Below are 25684 nucleotides of genomic sequence, written 5' to 3'. Positions count from 1 at the left end.
ATATTTAATTATTAAAAAAGAAATTTTTCTTCTAATAAGATTAAATATATATATATATATATATATATATATATATATATATATATATATTTAATCTTATTAGAAGAATAATTTCTTTTTTATTACTTTGTGATATTAAAGATGAATTATTAGTTAATGATATTTCTGATGAGTTATTTGTGACTGATCCATCTGATGAATTGTCTGATAAAAATGAGTTAGATGAATTCAAATTACTTCTGTTAAATTTTTCTGTATATAAGGGTATAAAATAATTTTTTAATTTTTCTATATATTCTTTTAAAATGTTTAAATATTTTGTATATTTGTTATAAATTTTTTCGTCGTTGTTATCATCGTTTTCCTATAAATATTTTTTTTTTTTTTTTTTTATTAAAAAGATATAAAAGAAAATTTTATTTTAATTATTATGTAAAATGAAGATGGTTAAATATATATTTGAAGAAATAATCATAATATATTTTATTAAATTATCAATACATATTTAATTATATTTTATTCAACAAATTTTAAGAAAATGAATATTTATTAAAATAAGAATAAATATAATATATGTTTATATAAAGTTTTTTTTTTTTTTTATATATATAAAGTTGTATGCAATTTTTAAAATTATATTCTTATAAAATTAATATTAATAAATAATTTTTTTTATAAATTCTCTACATTTTTTTTTTTTTTTTTTTTCCTCTTATATTATTTTTCTTATTATAATTGTTAAATGATTAAATTAACTTACAATTAATTCAATTTTATTATTACAGAAGCATAAAAAGTGAGCATCATAAGAATCTAATGGAAGAGTTTGAGCGTCTAATTGAGAATAAGTACAATTGCAATAATTGCAAATATATATATCACTTTCATTTTTTTTTTTTTGAATTTCATTTTCCATTTGTTTTATTCGAAAATCGATAACATACACAATATAGTTGTTTAAACAATAATAAGTTTGACTATTAGATCCTTTCTCATTATTTTTATATTTTTGAACTTCAATGATAAATTTATCTCTTAATAATTTGGATAAAATACTTCTTATTTTATGTTCATTCATATTAATACTATTTATTATATCTTTTTCTAAATATAAACATTCATTATGAATAAATAAATCAAAAATAACTATTTCTTCATCACTCATAAAAAATCTACTAATATATATCATCAAATATAAGAAAAATTTTTTTTCTTTATCATAAAAAATTTCTTTTGTTTTATCCATTTTTATATTTAAGAAAATGTATATAATAAAAAGAAAAGATAATATAATACAAAAATAAAAAAAATTTTCGTTTTTTATTCCTAATATCTATTTTACTGTTTTTTTTTTTTAACAAAATTTCTAAATATATATATATATATTAAATAAAAAAATATAACTAATTTGAAAAATATTAAACAATGTAAAAAATATTATTTTCACATATGTTTTTGTAATAAATTAATTAAAAGATATCTATATATATATATATTTTTTTGAAAAATATTAAAGATGTTTTTAGCATTTTTTTTATTTTAAACAATATTTACAAAAATATATATATATATATATATATATAAAGCATAAACTTTTTTTTTTTTTTCTCTTTGGTTTTCTAGTTTTAGTGTTCCTTTATATATCTTTTTTCTTTACATTTTATAAAATGTTTCTGTTAAAAGCTTCTTCGTGAAAAGCTATATTTGATATAAATGTTTTTCTTTTTAATTTTTACATATTTTTTTTTTTTTTTCAACATACTAAAATATATGATGTTTAAAATAAATTATAATATTTTCATAAATATACTTTTTCTTTTAAATTAATTCTTGTTCAAGAATTATAAAGCAAAATCGGAAGGGGTAATTAAATTGAAGTTTTAATTAATATAATTTTTTATTTTTATTTTTATATTTATTTTCATTTTATTTTTGCTTTATTTTTTATCTTTATTAATCTTTATACATGCAATAGAATAATTTTTAAAAATATTGAATGTAAGAAATTATATTACCAAGATGTGATAAATAAAATCCGTTTTTTTTTTTTTTTCTATTATTTTTGCAATAATTATGGAACAAATGGACAAAATTTTTTTTTTTTTTTTTTTATAAATAAAAGTAAAAAAAAAAAAAAANAAAAAAAAAAAAAAAAAAAATATCTTACCATCCATTTTTTTTTTTTTTTTTTTTTTTTTTTTTTAAAAAAAAAAAAAAAAAAAAAAAAAAAAAAAAAAAAAAAAAAAAAATGGATGGTAAGATATGCGTGCACATTTTTCACTTTTTTTTTCTTAACATTTCCCAAGTTCAAACAAACAGATTAAAAATGAATTGTAATTAATTACTTTAATTTCTTTAAAATTTTGTTAGTTTTCCGTAATATATGAATATTATATTTTTCAAATTTATAATTTACTAATATAAAAGAGAAACTTCATTTTTTTTTTTGTAAAAACTTTAAGAAGGATAACAAAAATTCTAACATTTCATTAAAATTTTAAAGTTGTGTTTTGTGCATTATTGATAAATTGAGTAATACTTTTTACTATAGCTGTTATTTTTTATATTTATAAAATTGTGATCAAATTACATATCTCAGAGTAGATGTAAATAAATTAAAAGAAGAGGAAAAAAAAAAAAAAAAAAAAAAGGAATACACTAATTTTTTTAAAAAAAATATATTTCAAAAATAATATGAATATAAATAAATATTGAAGTTGAAAAATTTATTATATATATTTTATATATATAGATATATATGTATATATATATATATATATATGTATATTATGTAAATGTTTTTTTACAAAAAATAAAATAAAATTTTTTTGTAAGAAATGAATAAAAATATAAAGAATGAGAGAAAATGTGATAATGAAAGAGAAATAATTTTATTAGGTTTTCTAAATATGGAATGTGTGTATGGTAAAAATTGGTTCAGTAAAAAAAATGAAATAAAAAAAGATATAGAATATAAAGCTGTGAAATTAAATCAGGCGTTTAAACATCCATCAATATTTCATGAAAATTTTGAATTTTTATCAGCAGATGATTATAATTATGTAAAAAACAATTATATATATAGTGCTATTCTTATATTTAATCCAAATTTAACTAATAAAAATTCTAATGAAGAAAAAGAAAATAATAAAAATTCAGTAAATAATTCTAAAAAAAATGTATATATGATTAGTAATAATAAAAAAAGTAAAGAAAATAAATCAAAAATTGAAAATATAAAAATTCATGAAAATGAGAAAAATACAGAAGAATGTTCTAATGATAGTCAATTAAAAGAAGTAAATAATGAAACGGAACAAATAAAAGATAATTTAGATAAAAAAAAAGAAGGAATTGGTGTTTTAGTTGTAACATGTAAAAAAATGGAGAAAATAAAAATGAAACATATTTTAATTAAAATGTTAAAAAAGGAAATAAAAGTAGAATCAACTGTTTTAAAGTGTAAAGATAAAATTTCAAACTACAATATAAAAAATAATGAAGATAATAAATCAAAAAGTAAATTAACTGAAATAAAATATTTAGATAAACCAGATATATCACTTAATATTAATAAGCCATTTGATGTAAAAAAAAATAATTTCTTTAATATGACAGCATATATATATGGTAAGGATTTTTTTTTTTTGGAATATTTTATATTTAAAAAGATTTATTTCTTTTATATATTTTCTGAATTAAATATAGATTACGTAAAAATATGTAAATGAGAATTTTTATTTAAAAAAAATAAGATAAAAAAAAAGTTTTTAATTTTGTTAAATTAGTCATTATTTTATTATTTAATGAATATACACATATATATATATATATATATATATATATATATATATATATATATATATATATATATGAATGTTAATTTTTTTTTTTTTTTTTAGGATCTTCAAATATTTTAGCAAATACAAGTTTAGTTCAAAGAGAATATTGTGATGATGAATGGGCAGAAAAATTGAGAAGGACAAAAAAAGAAAAAGCGGAAATTAACAAAACTGTAAGTGATAATAATAAAGAATCTAGGAAAGAAACTGGATTAATTAGGTCATTTACATCTTTGTTCAAAAAATAAATTATTTTTGTTTTTAACATATGTAAAAAAAAAAAAAAAAAAAAAAAAAAAATAAGATAAAATAAAAATAAAAATAAAATACTAAAAAAAATAAATACATGTATTTTTTAATGACATATATATATAATTTCTTTTTTTAAGTTTGAGTAAATTTAATATCTTAATATTAATATATGTTTTGGTTAAAATAATTTTTTTATAAATGTTTAAGTTTTTCTCAAGGCTTTTTTAATATCAAAATACTTTGATAATTCCTATAATAAAAAAAGAAAAAAGAAAAAAAAAAAAAAAATGTTTTTAGACTAATTTTAATATTCATTTATATTTGTTTTCTTTTTATCTTACTATTGTATCATTTATATATATAATATTTTGATAAATATTGGATGGTATAAAGGGATAGAGAACATATATAAAAAATTTAAACATGAGAGAATAATTAAAAAAGTAAATAATTTTAAGATTTTTTAAAAATTCTTGAATTAGTTGAAAGATATCTTTAAATAATGATAAAACATTTGTTATATTCGATGATATATTTTCAGAAAAGATAAATAATAGCACAAAATGATTTTTCATAAAATTATTAAAAAAAAATATTAAATAAAAGAATAATAAATTGTAATTATATACTAATGGGAAGTTAAAAAAGTTTATAACTATTGTGTTTCTACCTAATTCATCAAATCCATATTCATAAATAAAATAAGTATTTTTCAATTCTTTAAATTTTTCCTTTTTGTCATACATATAACTTAATCTTAGACAATATTCTAAATTCATATCTTCATTTTTATTTACTTGATTTAAATTAAAAAAATTTTTATAACTTTCATTTTCTGTTTTTAAATTTAAAAATTCAGCATCTGCTTCTTTGAATATTTCTGATGAAGAAGAATAGTAAGATGATGAATAAAAAGAATTTTCAGTAGTTAATGATTTATTTGATGAAACATAATTGGATGATGAGAAATTGTTTTCTTCAGATGATTTTGTTTCAACAAAATTTAGTTCTTTACTATTTAAGTTTGATTTATTTTTTATTATATTGTCATAATGTGAATTATCTTCATTTATCTTATCTAATTTTTTTTTTTTCTTTCTTTTCGCTTTTCTAATGCTTCTCAAACTTTTGAAAATTCTTATGCTTCTATTTTCTACATCAATAGAGCCCAATTTATTTCCTAAAATTGCTATATTAGTAGACAAGAATTTTTCCTGATCACATCGAGGAAAAAAAATAGAGAGATATTTTAATAAAAGGAAGTAAATATCATTAGAACTTGTAACAAACAAAATAGTTTTTATAGTGTTATAGAACTGTGGTAATATAATAAGAGAACGAATACTTTTTAATAATGTTATTAAGAAAATATTTATAGGAAAAAATAAGTTAAAAGATACTATTGGAATAGATAATGACTCAATTTTTTTTTCATAACATGTATATAATATTTCTTGTACACATAAATTCATTGTATTATGAGTTGCTAGAATAAATTTACTATTATATTTTGGTAACATTACGTGTAATATATATTTATGTATATTATCATAACTATTTGTTAAATATACTTCACCACTTTTTTTATTTTTTATTTCATATTTATCTTCTTCTTCTAATTTCATTAAATCTGAAGAAAATAAGTTTTCACATATATCTTTTGAGAACTTATAATTGTTATTTGCAAATAATACAATAGCTTGACTATTAATTGTAGTTATATCCCCATTATATACTTTTATTTTTTTATTAATACTTTTATCAATCATATACACTTTATTTTCTAAAGAAAAATTATGAGATTTATTTAAATTTGTGTAATCCTTATTTCTATTGTTATCATTATTTTTTTTAATACTGCCTACATCTACCTCTTTGTTTATATTATTATTATATAAGTTTATCTCTTTGTTATTTAATTCAGGTTTTTTTTTTTTTTTTTCTTCTTTTTCTTCTATATTTTCATCTTCTGTATTTTCATGATCACTGTCTTTTTTTGAATCAAAGTTATATAATGTTTCTGAATTTTCTAAATATTTATTTATTTCAAAATTTATGGGATATTTTTTACTTAAAACAGAGTAAGATTGATTATTTATTATAAAATTTTGCTTAAATTTTAAATCATCGTTGTAAATATAAACTATTTTTGATTTTTTTTTATTTTTCTTTGAAATTAATTCATTAGGCATATCTTCTAATTTATTTAAAGATCTAATGTTATTATTATTATCATCATTATTATTTTCTATTTCAGAAATAAAAGAAAACAAAAAATTAAAGTATGCTACATCAATTGTATAAATTAATGGATGAAAAGCTAAATTGACTAAAAACTTTTTTCTTACATAAAAATTTTCTTCATCAAAATTATAGTAAAAATCATCTTCTTCAATAAATAACTTTTCATGAATTTTATTATAAATATTAACATAATGAAATAAACAATAATTTAAATTATTCCAGTTCGTTATATTCATAATTTCAACATACTCCTTTTTATTGTCATCTAAACTATTAATACTATTAATACTCTTTAATTTATTATTTAGTTTCATATAAATTTCATTTAAATTTGTTTCTCTCTTTTCAAATTCAATGTCATTAATTATTTCATCAAATTCTTCTTTCAACCAACAAAATGCTTCATTAACTTTATCGCTAATAGACATGTTTAACGAATTAATATAAAAAATAAGAATATATATAATAAAATAAAAGGCAACACATTTATATTAATGCCTTAAAAATAAAATAAAAACGAAACATATTATAAAAATATATATATTAAAAAAAAAATAGGGCAACAATATAAATGTAAAATAAAAAAAAAAAAAAATTTATATTATGAAAAAGAAATTTATAAAAAATTTTTATTAATTTTTTTATAAAAAAAAAGTATATTAGTAATGTTTGAAAATTTCTTTTATAATTTTTAACGAAAAAAAAAAAAAAAAATTTAAATTCATTTTAAATAAATTAAAAAAGTACATCTATAGAAATTCCAATTCTTTATTTTTTTTTATTATTTTATATTTTTTTGTAGTTTTTTGAAAAAAACAAAAGAATTTATGTTAAAATATTCGAATAACCATAAAATAACATATAATAAATTAAAAAAAAAACACGTGTAATACTTAATTTAAGGTTCCCGGAGTTTTATTATTCAACTGAAATGAGGATATGTAATTGTATAGAATTCTATTTTCCATCTTTAATTTTTTTTTTTTTGAATATCAAATAAAAGAAAAAAAAAAAAATATTAATATATACATATATAATCTATATATTTATATATATTTATGAATATAATTAATGTAAAAAAGGAAAAAAAAAAAAAGTAATATTTATGTATTATATAATAAAAAATTCTTAGTTTTATTAAATATATAAATATATATATATATATATATATATATATATTTTTAAAAAACATAAATAGGATAATTATTGTTACTACAACAATCTAAACAAATTGAATTATTTAAATGAATGCGTGCATGTAATAAAAAAAAAAAAAAAAAAAAATTATTACTGGTTCATAAAGAATTTCCATTTTTTGAAGATTCAAATCAGAATACACAAACATTACCTGAAAAGTATGATATAATGAAAAATTATTTATAATTTTTCTGTTTATATATATATATATTTTTTCATGTTTTTATAGATATATGTATTGTCTTACAAAAGCAATTAATAATAAAAAAGAGAATATTTGAATATTGATTAAGTAGAAATTCTAAAAAAAAAAAAAAAAAATATAGATATTTTGAATAGCAAAAAAAAAAAAATGATGCTTTATAAAATTTATATTATTTCATTTTTTTTTTTTTTTTTATTTATTTATAAAATAGTAAATTATAAATACTTTGAGAAATAACGCAATAAAGTTTAAGGCACATCCACGTAAAAGGATTTTCATATAATTTTCTTCTGCTTCATGGTATAAAAATTTGTTTCTATTAAAACTATTAATTCGGTATATTAAATAATATCCTGACTAAAAATAAAAATGATTAAATTTTATTATTAATTTCTAAATCTATAATTTATTAATATATTAGTTTTTTTACACATAACAAAGATGGCAAAAATATATACTTTTCCTGTAAAAGGTAAATAAAAAAAAATATTAGTATAATAGAAAATTTTCAATCATTTTGTGATTTTTTTTTTTGAAACCTTAAAAATAAAAAATAATAACGTAATTATTCCATTTAACCCAACTAAAAAGACACTCTAAAAAAATATAAATACATATTATTAGAAAAATTAGTATACGATAATATAAAAATTAGGAGAAAATATTTATTTATATAGAAGATGTTAATAAATTTTGCTTAAAAATATAGACGAATATTGAAATTATATAAGATTATGTTTCTTTTTTTAACCATTGAATTCTCATATTTAAATAAACAAGCATAACAAATACATGCAATAAAATAAATAAAAAAAATTATTAATGATTCAACAGGCACCTAAAAAGAAATAGAAAAATAAAATATCTTATAAAAATGGAAAATTAAAAGTAAGAAATATTCACGTTTGAGTATTATACAAAAATAACATCATCTTGTAGATTTAAATAAACTAACAAATGTCCAATGTACAAAAGCTAAAAAGTTAATTAAAAAAAATATATATATATATATATATATATATTAAAGGAAAGTTAGAAAAAATATGAAATGAAAGTTTTAAAAATTAAAATTTATTTTTTTATTACTTTTATTGATAAAAAATTACATATTGAAAAAAATATTCTATAACAGTTACATGTAAATGAAAAAAAAAAAAAAAAAAATATAAAATAAATATATGTTTTTTATAATAATATTTTAAAAAAAAAAAATAGAAGATTTATTACTGAGGTATTATTTCGTTTAAGATAGACGGATTTATCTCTTCATCCTCTAAAATAAAAAAAAATAAATAATGGGGTTTATATGCTATAAATAAAAGGGAAAAATATATAAATAATATTTATAAGGATTAGAAAACCTAGTAAATTTGCATCAAGAATCTTTTTAATAAACTTATAGAAACTATACCTAAAAAATTGAGATTAAAATAATATATGTAATCTTCTTTATTTTCTCATATTACTTCTAATATTTTTTTCTCTTACCAACACATGCAAAAGAAAAAAAAAATAAAGACAAATCCAAAAAAAAATATCTAAAAATTAGGGATTAATATATATACATATGTAAACTTATGGAAACATTTATTTTCCTATATTTATTAACTTACAAGAAATATTAGATTTGTTGAAAAATGAAATATATTTCTAATACTGAAAAAAAAAAAAAAATACAAATGAGAAAATTTTGTAACCCAAATTGCATAATTATTATAAACAAAAATGTTCATTCCATCCTTCATAGTTCTTTCTATAATTAAATTTTCTCCTAACTATAAATAATATTTGAAAATAGAAAGTATAAATATTAGTTTATTAATAAAAATAATAATAACAATAATTAATGATAATGCAATATAATAATTTTAATAATATTTAATTTAGAATTATAATTATTGAGAAAAAAAGGAAAAAAAATGGAAAGCAACAGTATATATTTTATACCATTTTATAATTCCATTAATAAATTATGCGTCTAATTTGTTCAAAATAGGCAGCATTATATTCATGAGTTTTTTTATTTTTACACTTTTTATTCTTACACTTATTATTTTATTAATAAAAATGTTATATTGCTAATTTGAAATTTAAAGATTATAATTTAAAAAAAAAAAATATCACTTTTTAATTAAATAAAATAAAAATATAAAAAATAAAAAACAATTAAAGCACCAAAAATATCACTTTTTGAATGTAAAAAAAATTTTTTTTTAAAAGAGGGGATTTACTAAATAAAAAAAAAAAAAAATTTCTGTTATATTACAAAATAAATGAGAAAATATATAACTTATATTTAAAATTCAGTTTAAAATTTTTCTTTTTTCTTCTTTTTTTTATAAAAATTAAAAAAATTTACCTTTTTTATAATTAAGAAAAAAATAAAAGATATAAATATATATACATTTATTTACTTCATTTCATTATAAAAATTACAAGATAACGTTACATAATAAATGCAATATTATCTTATATTAATGAAATATAAAAAATACAAATCTTCAGTAAAAATTTTATACTGTTACATGAAGATAAAAGGGAACAATTCTGTCTGATTTTAAGATAATATTAATTATAAATAAGAAATTAATGTTGATAATCATCTATAATTGTATTCTTTAATTAAACATTAGATGTTATATATATGCACTGTTAATATTATATATTTATATATACATAAAATATATGTAATTTAAATCATATAATTGTTTAAACAAATAAAATTTTATTTTAAAAAAAAAAATATAAGAATGAAATACATAAATTATATTAAAAAAAAAAAGATATAAATAGTTAAAAATTGAATAATATTTTAAAAAAAGAGTTACAAATTGTAAAAAGCAAAATAATATTTTTAAAAAGTTACAAATTACAAGAAAGATATATATATTTAAAAAAAAAAAAAAAAAGAAAAACTGTTATGAATAGCTATATAAAAGGTGATTATTATAAAAAAAAAAAAAAAAAAAAAAAAAAAAAAAAGTGATAACTATACATAATATTCTTTAAAAAAAAATTATAAAATAAATTTGTCTTTTTTATTTAAATATAATTTGCTAGTAGCAAGTAATAGATATTCATTATATGAATAAATAAGAACTCCAATTATACAAAAAAAAACAGATAAGGAGGAATGAAAATTTAAGCATTGTTTTGAATCATATTTACAAAAAAAAATATGACTAAATAAGAATATTATTGCAACTTTAAGTCCTTTTAATATTCCAATAGATAATGAGCCACTTATTTTCATTATGTACCATAAAGTAGAAGATGTTATAAAATTAAATAAAAAGAGAAAAAAAAAACTTAACAATATAGTTTTAATACTTCCTTGTTTTTTTTTTATATTATTTAAAATTAAATGCTCAAAATTTGGAATCGTCCATATAATGGTCCATATAAAAATAAAGCAAAAGCTAAATAATCCCATTAAACATACAATATTTTGTCCTTCCATTTGTTTCATATATTTTTCATTTAATACAAAAGTTAAACCCATAATTATATTACTAAGAAATATTAAAAATATTCCTATTATTTCTTCTTTATTTATTTCTATTTTTAAATTATTTGACTTTATTGCTATACCAAATGTTATTAATAAAATTCCTAACAGTTGAAAATTATTTATTTTTTTGTTTAATAATATTTTCCTCCATATAGCTGTAAATATTAACGTGCAGCTGTCAATTATTATATATAGAGAAGATCCTGCATAAATTAAACCAATTTTTTTTAATACCTGATTTACTATATCTAATAATGAAACAAAAAATATTTTCATCCATTGGCATTCAATTAATTTTTGTTTTTTGGGAAGTAACCCAACAATTATCATAGACAAATAATGAGGTATTAAAAAAATAAAAGTGCTTGAATTTGCACATCCATTATATTTTATTATATCTATTAATAAAGGTTGAAAACAATAGCTAATTAAAAATAAAATAAATGTTGTACTAAATATAATTTCATTTTTCATCTTTTTAAATATTTACAAAAAATTTATACATTTATTTATTCTTTTTTAATGAAATATATATTTAAAAAAATGGAAAAAAAAAAAAATTTAAATAAAATATTAATAGAGTACGAATAAAGAAAAATATATTAAAAATTATATGTAATTATGTCATTAGAAAAAATATATTTTTTTAATTAATAAATAATATTTAAATATATCTACAACAATAATAGTATATGAATATATATATATATATATATATATATATATATATATATATATATATATATATATATTTTATACTGAAATATTTAAAAAGAAATTTCAAAAGAATAAAAAATACTAGAAAATTCTATGAGACAAATTTTGATTTATATGAAATATATATATGTATATGTTATTTCTAATTATAACAAAAAAAAAAAAAAAAAAATAAAATAAAAATAAAAATAATAAAAAAATATATATTTATTTATATAGATACATAATTATGGAGTGAAAATAAAGAATTTTTTTTGAGAATTTCTTAAAAAATCCTAAAACCCTTTTTTTATAAATATTAAAAATGTTGTTCACAACATAATCCAAACTTTACATAATGTTATTTATTATTTTGTTCTAAATGTATTTTTTTTTTTTTTTTTAATTATTTCAAAAAATTTTAAGCTTGTACGTTAAGAGAGTTTTACTACTTCTACTTGAAAATTTTAATAAAAATAATAATATAAAAAAATAAAATTAATTGTATCATCGTTTTTATTTAAAAGAAAAATAACAAAGCAATTAATTAATGATATATATTAGATATCTAGACAATGGACAATTTTTTCTACACAACATAATTATAAAACATTTTATAAAAATTGTATAAATTAATTTAAAATAAAAACATTATATGAAATATATTTTCATATATATAAGTATTCTTATGTTTTTAAAATATAGAATAAAATATTTAATTTGACACAAAATATTAAAAAAAAAAAAAATAAAAAACTAATAGCAAATATGTTAATATGTAAAATAAACAAATATAAAAACAATTATAAAGAAAAATAGAATTAACAATTTTTATTTAAATATATTAAAATCTAAAATAAGATATTGATAAGTACATTCATAAATTTATTATATAAGTTTAATGCGCATCATTTTTTTTTTTTTCTATTTATTTTAGATTAAAAAAAAAAAAAATTTATGTTATTAAATTAATAAATAAAAAAATAAGTAAATAAATAAATATAGGTATATATATATATAAGAAATAATTTATATAAAAATTAATAAATAATAGTATTACTTTTTATAACTTTATAAACCTTAAAATCTTATTTTATTATATAATATTTTTTTTTTTATTTTATTTATAAAAGTAGACTTTTTTTTTATACATTAAAATATATATATATTTTTTTAAATAAAATTTCAATACTTACATATATTTAAAATCAAACAATTTTTTCCTAATTATAATATAATATCTAACTTCTATATAATTATAAAAATTATAATAATAATATATTTTTTTCTTTTAAAAAATTTTATAAATATATATATATATATATGTATATAATATTTTTTAATTAAAAAAAAAAAAAAAAAGGAAAAAGAAAATAGTAATACATGTAGAATCGTAGAGTGCATTTGAACATTAAAAAAAAAAAAAAAAAAAAAAAAAAAAAATAAAATAATACAATAAAATTGAAAAAGTAAAACAAAAAGATAAAATTAAAATAAATGAAGTTTTCCTTTTTTTTTTTTTTTCCTATTTTATTTTAATGTTTCTAAGTAGAAAAAATGATTCATAAAAGTGAAAAAATAATATAAAACATAGAAGAATACTTAAAAAAAAAAAATAAAAATAAATAAATAATTCAAGTATTTAATTGCTGTTTGTTCATATTTTAATTAATTTAATACTTTATCATATTGACACATTTGCCAAAATAATAGGAGGCAAAAAAAAAATTATTAAAAAAAATATAATATAATAGAATAATATAAAATTTTATATACTTATTAGATATATATATATATATATATATATATTTAAACAATGAAAAGAAAATATTTATGTGGTCATAATCGTCCATTAACTCACGTAAATACTAATTATGATGGAGACTTGTTATTTACAACTGGAAGAGTTAGAAATGGAAAATAAATAAATGAATAATATATTTTATTATTATTTATTCAAAAATATTATATTCATAAAAATAAAATATGTTTATTTAATTAAAGTTTATTGAATCTGTATTTATTTTATTTATATGTTCATAACTTTTTTTTTTTTTTTTTTTTATAGGATAAAAAATTTATATTATGGAGAGTATCAGATGGAACTCAAATAGGTTATTTTTATTTTTATTTTTATTATTTTTTTTTTTTTCATTTATATATGTTTTACATTATATTTATTAAAACTATATTTTTATTTTATTTTTTTTATATTTTGACGTATCTTTATTTTGTTTATATATTTATAGCTAGATGAGTTTAAATATATTAATTTTTTTTTTTTTTTTTTTTTTTTATTAGGGTTATATGAATGTAGTGGAGCTGTTTATAATTCAGATGTTACTTATGATAGTAAAAGAATAGTGTGCTCATCTGCAGCCAATAAAGTTTTTTTATTTGATGTTTACACTGGAGAAACATTGAAAATTATTGAAGAAAGTGGACCAGTAAGATTTGTTGAATTTAATAGAAATCCGCTAGATCAAAATAAAATAATTGTCGCTCATGACAGGTTAAAAGCTGATCATAAAAGATTTATTAAATTGTATGATTTAAAAAGTGATAATTTAATATGGAAACAAGAACATGAAAGTAGATGTATTCAAGTTAGATGGTGTTTATTTGATAAAATAATTTTATCAGCTCATGAGAATGGAGAAATTATCATATGGAATGCTGAAGATGGTCATCAGATAAGAAAATTTCAAGCGCATTCAAAAGAGGTTACAAATTTAGCTTTTGATAAAAACAGGATGATAATGTTAAGTTCTTCAATTGATGGTACTGCTATATTAAGAGATGCAGTAAATTTTGAAATAATAAATGAATATAAAACAGATAGACCATTAAATACATGTGATATATCTCCATTATTTAAAAGTGAAAATAACCCAAAAAATCATATAATATTAGCAGGTGGACAGGCAGCTGAGCATGTCACAACTACAGCCTCAGGTGAAGGAAAATTTCAAACCCTACTTTATGATATTATACATGCAAATGAATTAGGAAGTATTAAAGGTCATTTTGGTCCAGTTCACTCTATAAAATTTTTGCCACATGGAGATGGTTTTGTTTCTGGTGGAGAAGATGGTTTTGCAAGAATATATCATTTTGACAATGACTATTTTATAGGTAAATATGACTAATTTATTTATAATACAAGTTAAAAAAAGAAAAAAAATTAAGACAAAAAAAAAAAAAAAAAAAGTTCTAAAGTGTTAAAAAAATAAAATACTTTAAAATTTAAAAATAAATATAATATTAAAGAAAATTAAATCATGCTTTTTTAATGTTATTAATCCTAATTATTAAAAAAAAAAATATATAAGAAAAATTTTATGAAAGTAACAAATTTGTTTTATATGTTTATAGATGAAATTTCTGTAATGTTGCTGTTATAGTTATGTATTTTTATCAATTTTATTTGTCTATTTTTAATTTTGAATATATATATATAATATTTTTTTCTATTCTTTTAAAATTGGTTACACATACATATATATATGTTTTTTTTTTTTTTTTTTTTTTTTTTTTTTTTTTTTTTTTTTTTTTTTTTTTTTTTTTGATTTATATATATATATATTTATTTATTTTTCTATATATATATTTTACCGTAAAAACATAAAAGAAACATATATATAAAATAAACTTAATTTAATTAAATTATTATTGATATTAATTATCCATAATATATAGATAAAAAATGTTGCACAGGAGATCCCTTTTTATGATTTTTTAAGTACTTTGCTGGTATTGTATTTTTTGTGTCTCTACTAATTACAATGTTTTTTTTATATTTATAATCATTTAATATATAATTATTACTATTTTTTATTTTTGATATTTTATCACTTTCATTTTTTGAGATACTTTCTTTTAAAGAAATATCCCTGTTTAATAATTGGGATTTTTCTATATCAAAAGTAATATATTCTTTATTTATTGGGTTACTGCAAAGAATTATATATTTTTTATTTTTCTTATTTTTCAATAGTCTAATATACCGTTCTATTTTTTTAGTTATAATTTTATTGAATAAATAATCTCGTACATTTTTATCATCGAAGAATTTATTTAGTATAATTATTAAATCAATGAATTTTCTACCAGATCTTGAGGTAGTAATTGACCATAAATATAAAAATATTTTAAGTAATTCTCTATTAAAATAATTTTCATTAAGTATAAGAAGATTTTCAAAATAAGAAGTATTGAAAATACTATTTACTGCAATATATTTGCATGAAGATACTTTTATATATTTCTTTTTTTTTATTTTGTTTTTATTTAATAAAAATTTATAATTATTTTTTGAATTTTTTAAAAAATAAATCAAAATATACTTGTATAATGTAGGATAATTAAATAATGCTATATTTTTAAGTATAAAATTGAAGTATTCTACAGGAATAGTACTTTTTTTTAGAATTAATAGATAAAAGAAATAATGATATTTGTATTTTAAGGAAATATCTTTTTTATTTAGAAAAAAATTTATTAGATATTTTAGTAGTTTTTCTTCTTTAAAACCTTTACTATAAATAAATAAAGTAATAAAAAATATATAGTCTAAATAAGAAGGGGAAATAAAATAATATTTTTCTAAGTCTTCACATATTTTGTTATTTATTGCAACTAGGATAGAATTATGTACAAATTCCTGTCTATTCAAAATTTCACATAAAAAGAATATTTCTTTGTAAGAAAATTTTTCTATAATTTCACTAAAAGATGAGAATAAAATACATAAACTTTTTAATAAATTACTATTATTAGTATCATTATCATAATAACATTTGTTATTATTTCTTCTATATAATATGAATTCACTACCATTCCAATCCATAGATACATTTTCTTTATTTATATAATTATCATTTTTATGTATATAATTCAAATCATTTTTATTAGAATAAAATAAATTTATATAACCAGAAGAATTATCACTAAATTGTTTAAGTTTATTTCCCTTATATTTATCTTTTTTGGAATTTTCTTTGATACAATTTATATAATTATTTTTATATAAAAAAGAAAAATTAAAATCATGTAAAAAAGTATTATCTACGAAATTATAATTGTAAATGTAATTATAATGGGTGTCATTATAATTACTTAAATAAGTTATGCTACTATTACTATTATGTTCTAATTCATTAAGCAAATTATATTCATAATCTTTAAATATTAACTTAAATATCATTTCAACATTTTCTATGGAAAATTTATGTATATTATGTAAAAAGATATTTAAAAAAGCTATTTGTTTGCTATAGTTTTGATATAATTCAGATAATTTTAATAAACAATTTAAATCATGAAAACTTAAATATACATTTTTAAATTGATATTCATATATATTTATTTTATCCTTTATAATTTTTATATTTAATTCATTTAATAAATTAAAATAATATAAAATTTCTGAACATTCATATAAAGTTACATCAAAATTATATTTCAAAAAAATAATTTTTATTTTTTTTGCTAATTTTTTTATTTCAGGGTATACAATATAATAATTATGAATATATTTAAGAATACTTAATATATTTTTTCCACTTAATTCAATATATTTATTATATTCCTTATTTTCGTCATGTGTTTTTATTTTTCTTTTTATAAATAATCCTGAATGTTCATATTTTTTAAAAAAATTATTTCTTGCATATAATAAACTATCTTTATTTTCTTTGTCAAATTCACTTAAATTTTTATTTTTTGTATTTATTTCAAATATGTAAAAGAGAAATATATTCCAATAGTCGGAAAAAGGGTTTTCTTTCAATGAAAAATAGCAAAGTGATTCACATATTAAGCTAATATCATTAAAAGAAAAAAAATTTATTCTATCAATACAATATCTACTTAAAAGCTCTATAAAATTTTTTTCAGAACAAATTATTTTATCTGCATATATTTCTTTAATAGTGTGAAGATAACTTAAAGTAGTATTACTTCTATTATTATTTTTATTATCATTATTGAATTTATTTACTTCTTCAAGAGATTTACTTTTACTTAAATTATTGATATCACGATATGTGTTTTTCACTAATATTAAAAATATATGAAGAAAATGCCTTGGTTCAATATTTGTGCAAAAATATTTTAAATAAATAAAAAGGAAGTTAAATAAGTTGGCATTTCTTTTATTTAAAACTTGTATTGCTATTGCTAGTAAATACACATTTATATGATCAAAGTTTTTATTATAATAAAATAATTCTTTATTTTGATAAGTTAAGGATTTGTTATTATTTTCATTATGTGATGAATAATCATTTATATATTTCAAATTAAATTTGAAAATCAAATTTTTTATATTACTCCATATATATTCATTTTTAATTCTTTTTTTTATAATTTTATTAAGAATTTTACTTATATCTTTTTCGTTCAAATATGCTTCTTCTTTTTTAAATAAATAACTTCTTAATATAATTCTTTCTTTATCTATTTCCTTATCAGATATTTCGTTCAATTCTTTAAATTTATTATAGAAATTATTTTTATACTTAAGTAAATCAATATTTTTTAATTTTTTGGTAGTATTATTCAAAGTTTTTAAGCTATTTTTCATAATAGCCATAATACATAAAAATAAAATAAATTATTCATTTATGTAACTATGAATTTTAATTATTTTATTTAACAATTTTGAAAACAAAACAAAAAAAAAAAAAAAAAAATAAAATAAATAAATAAAAAATAAATGAAAATATATGTATAATAAAATATAACTAGATTATTATATTTTTTTAAAATAAGGTAAAATTATTAAAAAAAAAAATTAATATATGACAAAATATATCAGATGTATGATTATATTTATCAAAAATATCATATGCTAATTTGTTTATAACAAAAAAAAAAAAAAAAAAAAAAAAAAAAAATTAATATAAAAATAAAATATTAAAATAAAAATATTAATAATATATTTGAAAAAATAAAAGAATAAAAGTATTTCTTAAAAAAATGTCATGATTATAGATTTATTATAATGAAACTACATATAAAAATAAATAAACTTGTAAAAAGCCATTATTAGAAATAAAAAATATAGATAAATAATATATATATATATATATATTATAACGAAATGAAAATTACAAATTAAAAATTTTTTTTAAAAAGATTAAAATATTTTTTTATTTAAAATAAAATTTTTCCTTTTTTTTTTTTTTTTTTTTGTTCATAATATTATGATGACATAATCTTTTATAAGTGTATATATATGTAAATTATCAAACAATTTCTTTTTTCTTTTTTCTTTTTTTTTTTATTATATTTATGTTAAAGATATTAATGTGTTAAATATATATTTAAATAAAATTTTGAGTTGGAAATATTTATTGATACTTTGTTTTCATTTTTTCACATCATTTAACATAATAGATGTTGTTGCAATTTGTTCTGCTAAATAAGATATTTCTTCAGGTGTATTGTAAAAATATATTGAAATTCTTGAACTATCAGGAATTTTTAAAAAGTGTTTGTGTAACAATGTTGTACAGTGATTCCCTGATCTTATACAAATATTTTTAAAATCTAAAAAGGTAACTAAATCAAAGGAAGAAAATTTATTTGACCATAATGGCAATATTCCAACTTTTTTCAAGCCAAATCTTTTAGTATTATGAATATAAATCTTTAAATCTTCTACAGAACTATTATCTGTATTATGTGTATCATTTTTTATGTTTGTTAAATCACTATGTGTATGTAATGAATCATTATTTTTAATTTTTAAATCATTCGTATTTAAATTAAAGTAATTTTTTACTTCATCGATATTATTTTCTATACTGTTATGATAATTTTGCACATCGGAATTATACCTTACATGATCATATTTTTTTGAAGAATTTGTTAAAGGTAGCTGAATAAGTTTGTGTTTAAGAAATTTTTGTAAATAATAAATCAATAAATCATATAAATACATTTCATATGAATAACAAAAATTCCAATCAATTTTTTGTAAAAATTGTATAGCAGCACCCATCGATAAAATACCTGAAATATTTTGCGTACCTGTTTCAAATAAATAAGGAGGAGAAACAAATTTTGATTTATATTTGGAAACATTTGTTATTATATTGCTTCCATATAACAGTGGCTTAAATTTAAAAGAAGATGTTAAGGATTTTTTCATATAAATAAAACCACTTCCTAATGGGGCACAAAACTTGTGACCTGATGCTATTAATATGTCAGGATCTGAGTTATTTGATTTCATTTTTTTGATATCATATTTAATATGTGGAAAACTTTGTGCTGCATCTATAATTATGATTATATTAGAGTTTATTTTTTTTACTTTTTTAATAATTAAATTTATATTTTGTATATTACCAAGTACATTAGAAACATGACTAATTGATAAAACTTTTGTGTTGGAATTAATATTTTTTTCTAATTTCTTTATATTTATATAACCACTTTTTTTTAATGGTATATATTTTATTTTTCCTTTTTTACGCCTTATTATTTCTTCTTGCCATGGTATAATATTTGAATGGTGTTCTAAATATGTTAAATGAATTTCATCATCTTTTTTTTTAATAATCTTATCCATTATCATTTTACATACTAAATTTAAACCATAAGTAGCACCATTAGTAAAAATTATTTCTTCTCTACTATCACAATTAATATAATTTTTTATTATATCTCTTACATTTTCATAATTATTTGTTGCTTCTAAGCTAATCTTGTAAATACCGCGATGGATATTAGAATTCTCATTTTTATAAAAATTTTCTATTTTCTATATAGACAAGAAAAAAAGAAAAAAAGAAAAAATGGAAAAATGAAAAATTGAAAAAATGGAAAAATGAAAAAATGAAAAATTGAAAAAATGGAAAAATGAAAAAAAGAAAAAAAGTGACTGGATTTATTTTTTAGTAACAAGTAATGCATATAAGTCATTACAATGATTTCAAAAAAAAAAAAAATGTAAGAATCTTGTCATGAATATAATGTTTATGTTTAATTATTTTTTTTTTTTTTTTTTTTTTTTGTTAAATATATTAATGTATTTCTTACTTTTATAACAGAATTTGGTTTATGTGTCGTTGCTGCACTATCAAAGTAAATAGGACAATCTTTTCTTTGAAAGAAAGGAAACTCATTTCTTATATTTTTAAAATAATTTATTATTTTACTATCAATTTGAGGTTTTTCATTTTTTGCTTTTAATTTAATATTTCTTTTCAAAATATTTTCGAAAAATATATTTTTGTTATTTAAATAAGAATTAGCCAAATGAATTAAACATAAAATAAATACAAAAATATTCATATTTCTATAACATAGTTTTTCTAATTTATTCAAATAAAATGATATATATTAATAAAAATTTAATACATATTCACATAGAAAAGAAAATTAAAAAAATTTTAAAGATATAATAAAAAAAAATATATATATATATATATATATATAGATATATATATATAATAATATAATTCTATTTAAAAAAAATTATTTTTTTAATTAAAATTATTCAAAGGTGAGATTTTAACATATTTAAAAAAAAAAAAAAAAAAAGAAAAAATAAAAAAAAAAAATATAAAATGCAAATATATAATCATTATTATTTTGAAAAAATTTTATTATTTATATATTAGTTTCAAAAAAACTTTTAGCTTCACTTAAGCAAAATTCAAAGTTTTTAAAGAATGAAAATGCCCAAAAAATTTTTACATTTCTGAAATGTTTGTTAATTAATTTTTTGAAAATTTTATCAAATTTTTCATTATAAGAAAAGACATCATAATTATTACTTATAACCTTAAAAATAAAAATAAGAAAAAGAGAATTCATAATTTTTATTTATACTTTTTAATATGCAACCATAATTTTTTGTTTATTATTTTATCATTTTATTAATAACATTTCTACAAATATTATTATAATTATATATACAATATATTTTTAAATGTAAAATATGTATTTTATGAAAATTTTATTACTAAATCTGGCTTTTCTTTCACTTTTAAAATATTTTGTAGAAAATCATTTATTTCATTTATTGATTTATTGTCATTCTGTTCTTTGCTTAAAAATCTTAAACTAAATTAAATGGGAAAAAAAAAAAAAAAAAAAAAAAAAAAAAAAAGTATGAGTGGTATTATAATTTTTAATAATTTATTTTTTATATACCTTGTTTCAAAAATATCTTCTTCCGAATTTTTTTTTTCTGAAATGTTTTTATTAAATTGTGGGAATATGTTATTATCATATAATAAAGAAATTAATTTGTTTTTTTCGTTTTTTTTTATTAATAATAAGGATTCCTATAGCATTATAAGTACAAAATGAAAAATAATATAGTTTTAAATTAAAAATAAGTTATATATATATATTTAAAAAAAAAAAAAAATAATAATTTTACTAGAGAATATGAGAAGGGTAATACATTTTTTTTAAAACAAACATTTGTTATTTTAATTTTTGTTGTACGGAAGTTAGATAAATATTTTATTATAATGTTTTTCTTTTTATTTTCTAATTTTGATTTTTTTAAAAAATTTTTTAATTCTAATGGATTTAAGCAAAATACTACTTTCTTACATTTTAAAACTTTTCTACCTAAAAATATCTTTACGAATAATTTTTTTAAAATATATAATCAACTATTAAATTTAAAAAATATATAGAAATTAAGGAATACTTTAATAATATTTGAATATAATACCTTTACTTTATTTTTTTTTGATTTTATTTGTAAATTATTTATATTATTTGTCAACTTTATATCATCACTTAATTCTAAATTTTCTATTAGTTTTCTAAAAAAGTTTGAAAACATGAAAAACAAAAATTTATAGGAAGTATATGCAGATGTATATATAGGAATCTTTTATTTTTTTTGTTTAATATTGGTTCTTCTTTACTTTGTTAATATTTCATTTCCATCTTTAAATGTAAATATTTTTTTATTTTTAGAAAAAATAATAGAATTATTTTTATTACAAGATAAAAGTGATTTTATTAAAGATTTTTTATCTTTTATTTCTTTCATTAAATTAGGAAAATACGAGCTAAAAAAAAAAAAAAAAATAATAATATAAAGAAAATTAAAATAGTAAAACTAGAATTTCTATTCTATTCTATTTATTTATTAATTTTTTTTTTTTTTTTACTTCATTAATACATATTGAGGAGAATAATTAAAATAATGGTAACAATAAGGAAAAATTAAATTTTCACATATCTCTTTATCAAAATATTTTAATGAAAAACTGTGTAAGTTTTCACTCTTGAAAAAGGAGAAAAAAATTATTTAAATAATATTAAGAGGAATGTATAACAATAAAAACAAAAAAAAAAAAAAAAAAAAATTATAAATATAAAATAAATGAATAAAATATATAAGGTACTATCATAAATACACACAGAAAAATTTCCTAAAATGTGAACTTCTTACTTTTTCAATATTTATGGTTTTATTAAAAAAATAATCTTTGAAAAAATAATAAAAAATTCTAAATAAAAATTTATTAATTTTGTAAATATTTCCATTTTCATCTAAATAAGAAATATTATTTGAATATTTATTTCTCTCTAAGACTGTAAGAAAAAAAAAAAGTAAATATATATATGGGAGGAAAAAATAAAGAAATAAAAATATGAGTATTTTTATGGATATTAAAAAGGATATTTTTTAGATTAGGTAAAATGTTACTTTTTGTTTCAATATTTAAATTCATCAAAAGTGATGGAAATAATTTAGAATTTTCACTTAAAATAAAAGAGTAACAACCATTTTCAATAATATTAGAATCATGAAAATAGGTATTAATATAATTACACTTTTTTTTTATTAGTAGTATATGCGTTCTTAATTTAATTCTTTGCATAAAATAGGCTAAACATAATGAATCTATCCCATTACCAATTAAACTATTTATAAAAAAAAAAAAAGAAAAAGAAAAGTATATTATAATTATAATAATAAAAAAAAATTAACTCTATTCATAATAAGATAAAATTTTTTTATCTAAAATATGTATTATTTTATGAAATATTTTTTCAAAAAATATATTCATAACATTTTATCATATCTTTTTATTAAATATTATATTCTCATATATATGAATAAAAAAAAATAAAAATAAAACTAAATGTGATAATATATAACTAATATATATATATGTATATATATATATTTATATTAAAAAAAAGTGTTTTTAAAATTTATATATATATATATATATAGTTTTTAAGATAACCATATAGTTTTTCCCATTCTCATAATTTATTTTTAAGAATTATTTTTTTTAGAATTGAAAATAAAAAAGAAAAATATAATCAAAAATTCTTATTTTAAAAATTTTTTTTTTTATTTAAAATTGTTCTCAAAATATTTACAATTAAATAAAAGTATCTTGATATAAAAGTATAAAAAAAGAATATTAAAATTTTTATTCACATATTAAAATATTGAAATATTAAAATTTTTATTAAAATATTGAAATATTAACATTTTTATTAAAATATTAATATATTAAAATTTTTATTAAAAAATTAAAATTCTAATTCTCCTTGTAAACTACGAAAAAACATTTCTTTACCATCAACCTGTTAATATTACAAAAAATATAAAAAAATAAAATTCATAAAAATATTTAATATAATTAAATATATATATATATATATAATATTAAAAAAAAAAAAAAATATAACTTTCATTAATCCTCCTTTAAGTCTAATTTTCCAATTGTTACTTGTATTCCTTCTACCACAAGGTTTTGATATCTAGAAAAAAAAATATTAAAAAAAGAATTAAAATGAAATGATAAAAAAAAAAAAGAAAAATTAAAAAGAAAAAGAAAAAATAAAAAATATTATATTTTCATACTTTTCAATATTTTTTTTTTTTATATTCTCCCTTAATTTGTTATTTTATATATATATATATATACTTTATTAATTTACTTAATATTTCATTTTTTTCATTTTTTTTTTTTTTTTTTTTTTTTTGTATTATTTTATTTATCTTTATTTTTTTTTTTTTAATTTTTTCTATTTTTTTATTTTATATTATACTTTATCACAAACTCCTATTATGATATTATTTGTTGGTGGATCAACGTCACTTAAGTCGCTTATTGATATATTATCTAAATCATTTAACTCATCTTAATAATAAAAAAAAAATATATATATATATATATATTTAAATATAATAAAAGGTACTTAAAATATATTTCAAAAAGTTGAAAAAAAGAATCTTAAAATTAAAAACCTTCTTCATCATCTTCGACTATTTCTTCAACTAAAAAAAAGTAAAGATAAAAATAAAATACAAAATGAAAAAAAAAAAGATAAAAAGTATAAATATCCATAAATGTATAGTGTAATTTAAATTTACATTCAGTTATTTCTTTTTCTTCAACTTCTGCATCTTCAAATTCATCATCTTCTAAGTCATTATTATCTAAAACATGAAGAAATTAATAAATTAAAGTTTATATATATATAAATATGTATATATATATATATATGTATATATATATGTATATACATACTACTTAAGTTTATTTGTGTTTCTCCTGTTTCCTTATTTTTCCTATTTTAAAAAAAAAATAAAGGGATAATTACAAGATAAATAAAAATATATACGAGCAAAAATGAAAAGTAAATTTATAAGTTTTTTATAGAATATTACGATTCTATTTCTTGTCCCTAATAATAAAAAAAAAAAAAAAAAAAAAAAAAAAAATA

At 15.8% G+C, this 25684-nt stretch overlaps 10 protein-coding genes across 10 annotated transcripts in view; 2 read left to right on the top strand and 8 right to left on the bottom strand.

Annotated features, from left to right (window-relative positions):
- The window catches only part of PGAL8A_00064400 (transcription initiation factor IIE, alpha subunit, putative), a gene marked incomplete at both ends in the record, with an annotated part of 1936 nt that extends 690 nt beyond the window's left edge, over window positions 1–1246 (bottom strand). Inside the window, 2 exons of the mRNA XM_028674673.1 lie at window positions 127–364; window positions 761–1246. Coding sequence (XP_028531002.1) covers window positions 127–364; window positions 761–1246 — 724 coding nt within the window. The remainder of the gene's footprint in view (window positions 1–126; window positions 365–760) is intronic.
- Window positions 1247–2837: 1591 nt separating this feature from the next.
- Window positions 2838–4090, top strand: PGAL8A_00064300 (conserved Plasmodium protein, unknown function; the record flags this gene model as incomplete). Its single annotated transcript, XM_028674672.1, has 2 exons — window positions 2838–3630; window positions 3903–4090. 2 exons carry the CDS (start codon window positions 2838–2840, stop codon window positions 4088–4090), a joined length of 981 nt encoding a protein of 326 aa, XP_028531001.1.
- A 206-nt stretch (window positions 4091–4296) lies between these two features.
- On the bottom strand, window positions 4297–6766 carry PGAL8A_00064200 (conserved Plasmodium protein, unknown function; the record flags this gene model as incomplete). Its single annotated transcript, XM_028674671.1, has 2 exons — window positions 4297–4344; window positions 4436–6766. The coding sequence occupies 2 exons, from the start codon at window positions 6764–6766 to the stop codon at window positions 4297–4299; spliced, it is 2379 nt and encodes a 792-aa protein (XP_028531000.1).
- A 465-nt stretch (window positions 6767–7231) lies between these two features.
- On the bottom strand, window positions 7232–9690 carry PGAL8A_00064100 (conserved Plasmodium membrane protein, unknown function; the record flags this gene model as incomplete). Its single annotated transcript, XM_028674670.1, has 14 exons — window positions 7232–7306; window positions 7630–7686; window positions 7783–7836; window positions 7966–8097; window positions 8171–8203; window positions 8280–8336; window positions 8492–8578; window positions 8659–8715; window positions 8827–8863; window positions 8968–9013; window positions 9102–9151; window positions 9229–9278; window positions 9354–9515; window positions 9688–9690. 14 exons carry the CDS (start codon window positions 9688–9690, stop codon window positions 7232–7234), a joined length of 900 nt encoding a protein of 299 aa, XP_028530999.1.
- A 1066-nt stretch (window positions 9691–10756) lies between these two features.
- PGAL8A_00064000 (drug metabolite transporter, putative) lies at window positions 10757–11725 on the bottom strand (the record flags this gene model as incomplete). The annotated part of the gene is made up of 1 exon (XM_028674669.1): window positions 10757–11725. The coding sequence occupies one exon, from the start codon at window positions 11723–11725 to the stop codon at window positions 10757–10759; it is 969 nt and encodes a 322-aa protein (XP_028530998.1).
- Window positions 11726–13763: 2038 nt separating this feature from the next.
- PGAL8A_00063900 (eukaryotic translation initiation factor 3 37.28 kDa subunit, putative) lies at window positions 13764–15096 on the top strand (the record flags this gene model as incomplete). Its single annotated transcript, XM_028674668.1, has 3 exons — window positions 13764–13853; window positions 14016–14061; window positions 14249–15096. 3 exons carry the CDS (start codon window positions 13764–13766, stop codon window positions 15094–15096), a joined length of 984 nt encoding a protein of 327 aa, XP_028530997.1.
- Window positions 15097–15629: 533 nt separating this feature from the next.
- PGAL8A_00063800 (conserved Plasmodium protein, unknown function) lies at window positions 15630–18542 on the bottom strand (the record flags this gene model as incomplete). The annotated part of the gene is made up of 1 exon (XM_028674667.1): window positions 15630–18542. The coding sequence occupies one exon, from the start codon at window positions 18540–18542 to the stop codon at window positions 15630–15632; it is 2913 nt and encodes a 970-aa protein (XP_028530996.1).
- Window positions 18543–19319: 777 nt separating this feature from the next.
- On the bottom strand, window positions 19320–21253 carry PGAL8A_00063700 (cysteine desulfurase, putative; the record flags this gene model as incomplete). The annotated part of the gene is made up of 2 exons (XM_028674665.1): window positions 19320–20720; window positions 20999–21253. The coding sequence occupies 2 exons, from the start codon at window positions 21251–21253 to the stop codon at window positions 19320–19322; spliced, it is 1656 nt and encodes a 551-aa protein (XP_028530995.1).
- A 318-nt stretch (window positions 21254–21571) lies between these two features.
- Window positions 21572–24212, bottom strand: PGAL8A_00063600 (conserved Plasmodium protein, unknown function; the record flags this gene model as incomplete). The annotated part of the gene is made up of 10 exons (XM_028674664.1): window positions 21572–21745; window positions 21928–22027; window positions 22118–22251; window positions 22350–22556; window positions 22653–22746; window positions 22852–22998; window positions 23101–23216; window positions 23385–23527; window positions 23643–23860; window positions 24190–24212. The coding sequence occupies 10 exons, from the start codon at window positions 24210–24212 to the stop codon at window positions 21572–21574; spliced, it is 1356 nt and encodes a 451-aa protein (XP_028530994.1).
- Window positions 24213–24484: 272 nt separating this feature from the next.
- Window positions 24485–25684, bottom strand: part of PGAL8A_00063500 (conserved Plasmodium protein, unknown function) — a gene marked incomplete at both ends in the record, with an annotated part of 2584 nt that continues 1384 nt past the window's right edge. The window contains 7 exons of the mRNA XM_028674663.1: window positions 24485–24538; window positions 24644–24715; window positions 25007–25098; window positions 25206–25235; window positions 25332–25397; window positions 25489–25529; window positions 25629–25645. Of these exons, the coding sequence (XP_028530993.1) occupies window positions 24485–24538; window positions 24644–24715; window positions 25007–25098; window positions 25206–25235; window positions 25332–25397; window positions 25489–25529; window positions 25629–25645 (372 nt within the window). The remainder of the gene's footprint in view (window positions 24539–24643; window positions 24716–25006; window positions 25099–25205; window positions 25236–25331; window positions 25398–25488; window positions 25530–25628; window positions 25646–25684) is intronic.

Source organism: Plasmodium gallinaceum (genome assembly GCF_900005855.1).
Source record: "Plasmodium gallinaceum strain 8A genome assembly, contig: PGAL8A_v1_42, whole genome shotgun sequence".
Lineage (NCBI taxonomy): Eukaryota > Apicomplexa > Aconoidasida > Haemosporida > Plasmodiidae > Plasmodium > Plasmodium gallinaceum.
The sequence above is the reverse complement of the archived record's forward strand: the minus strand, read 5'-3'. Positions and strand labels throughout refer to the sequence as shown.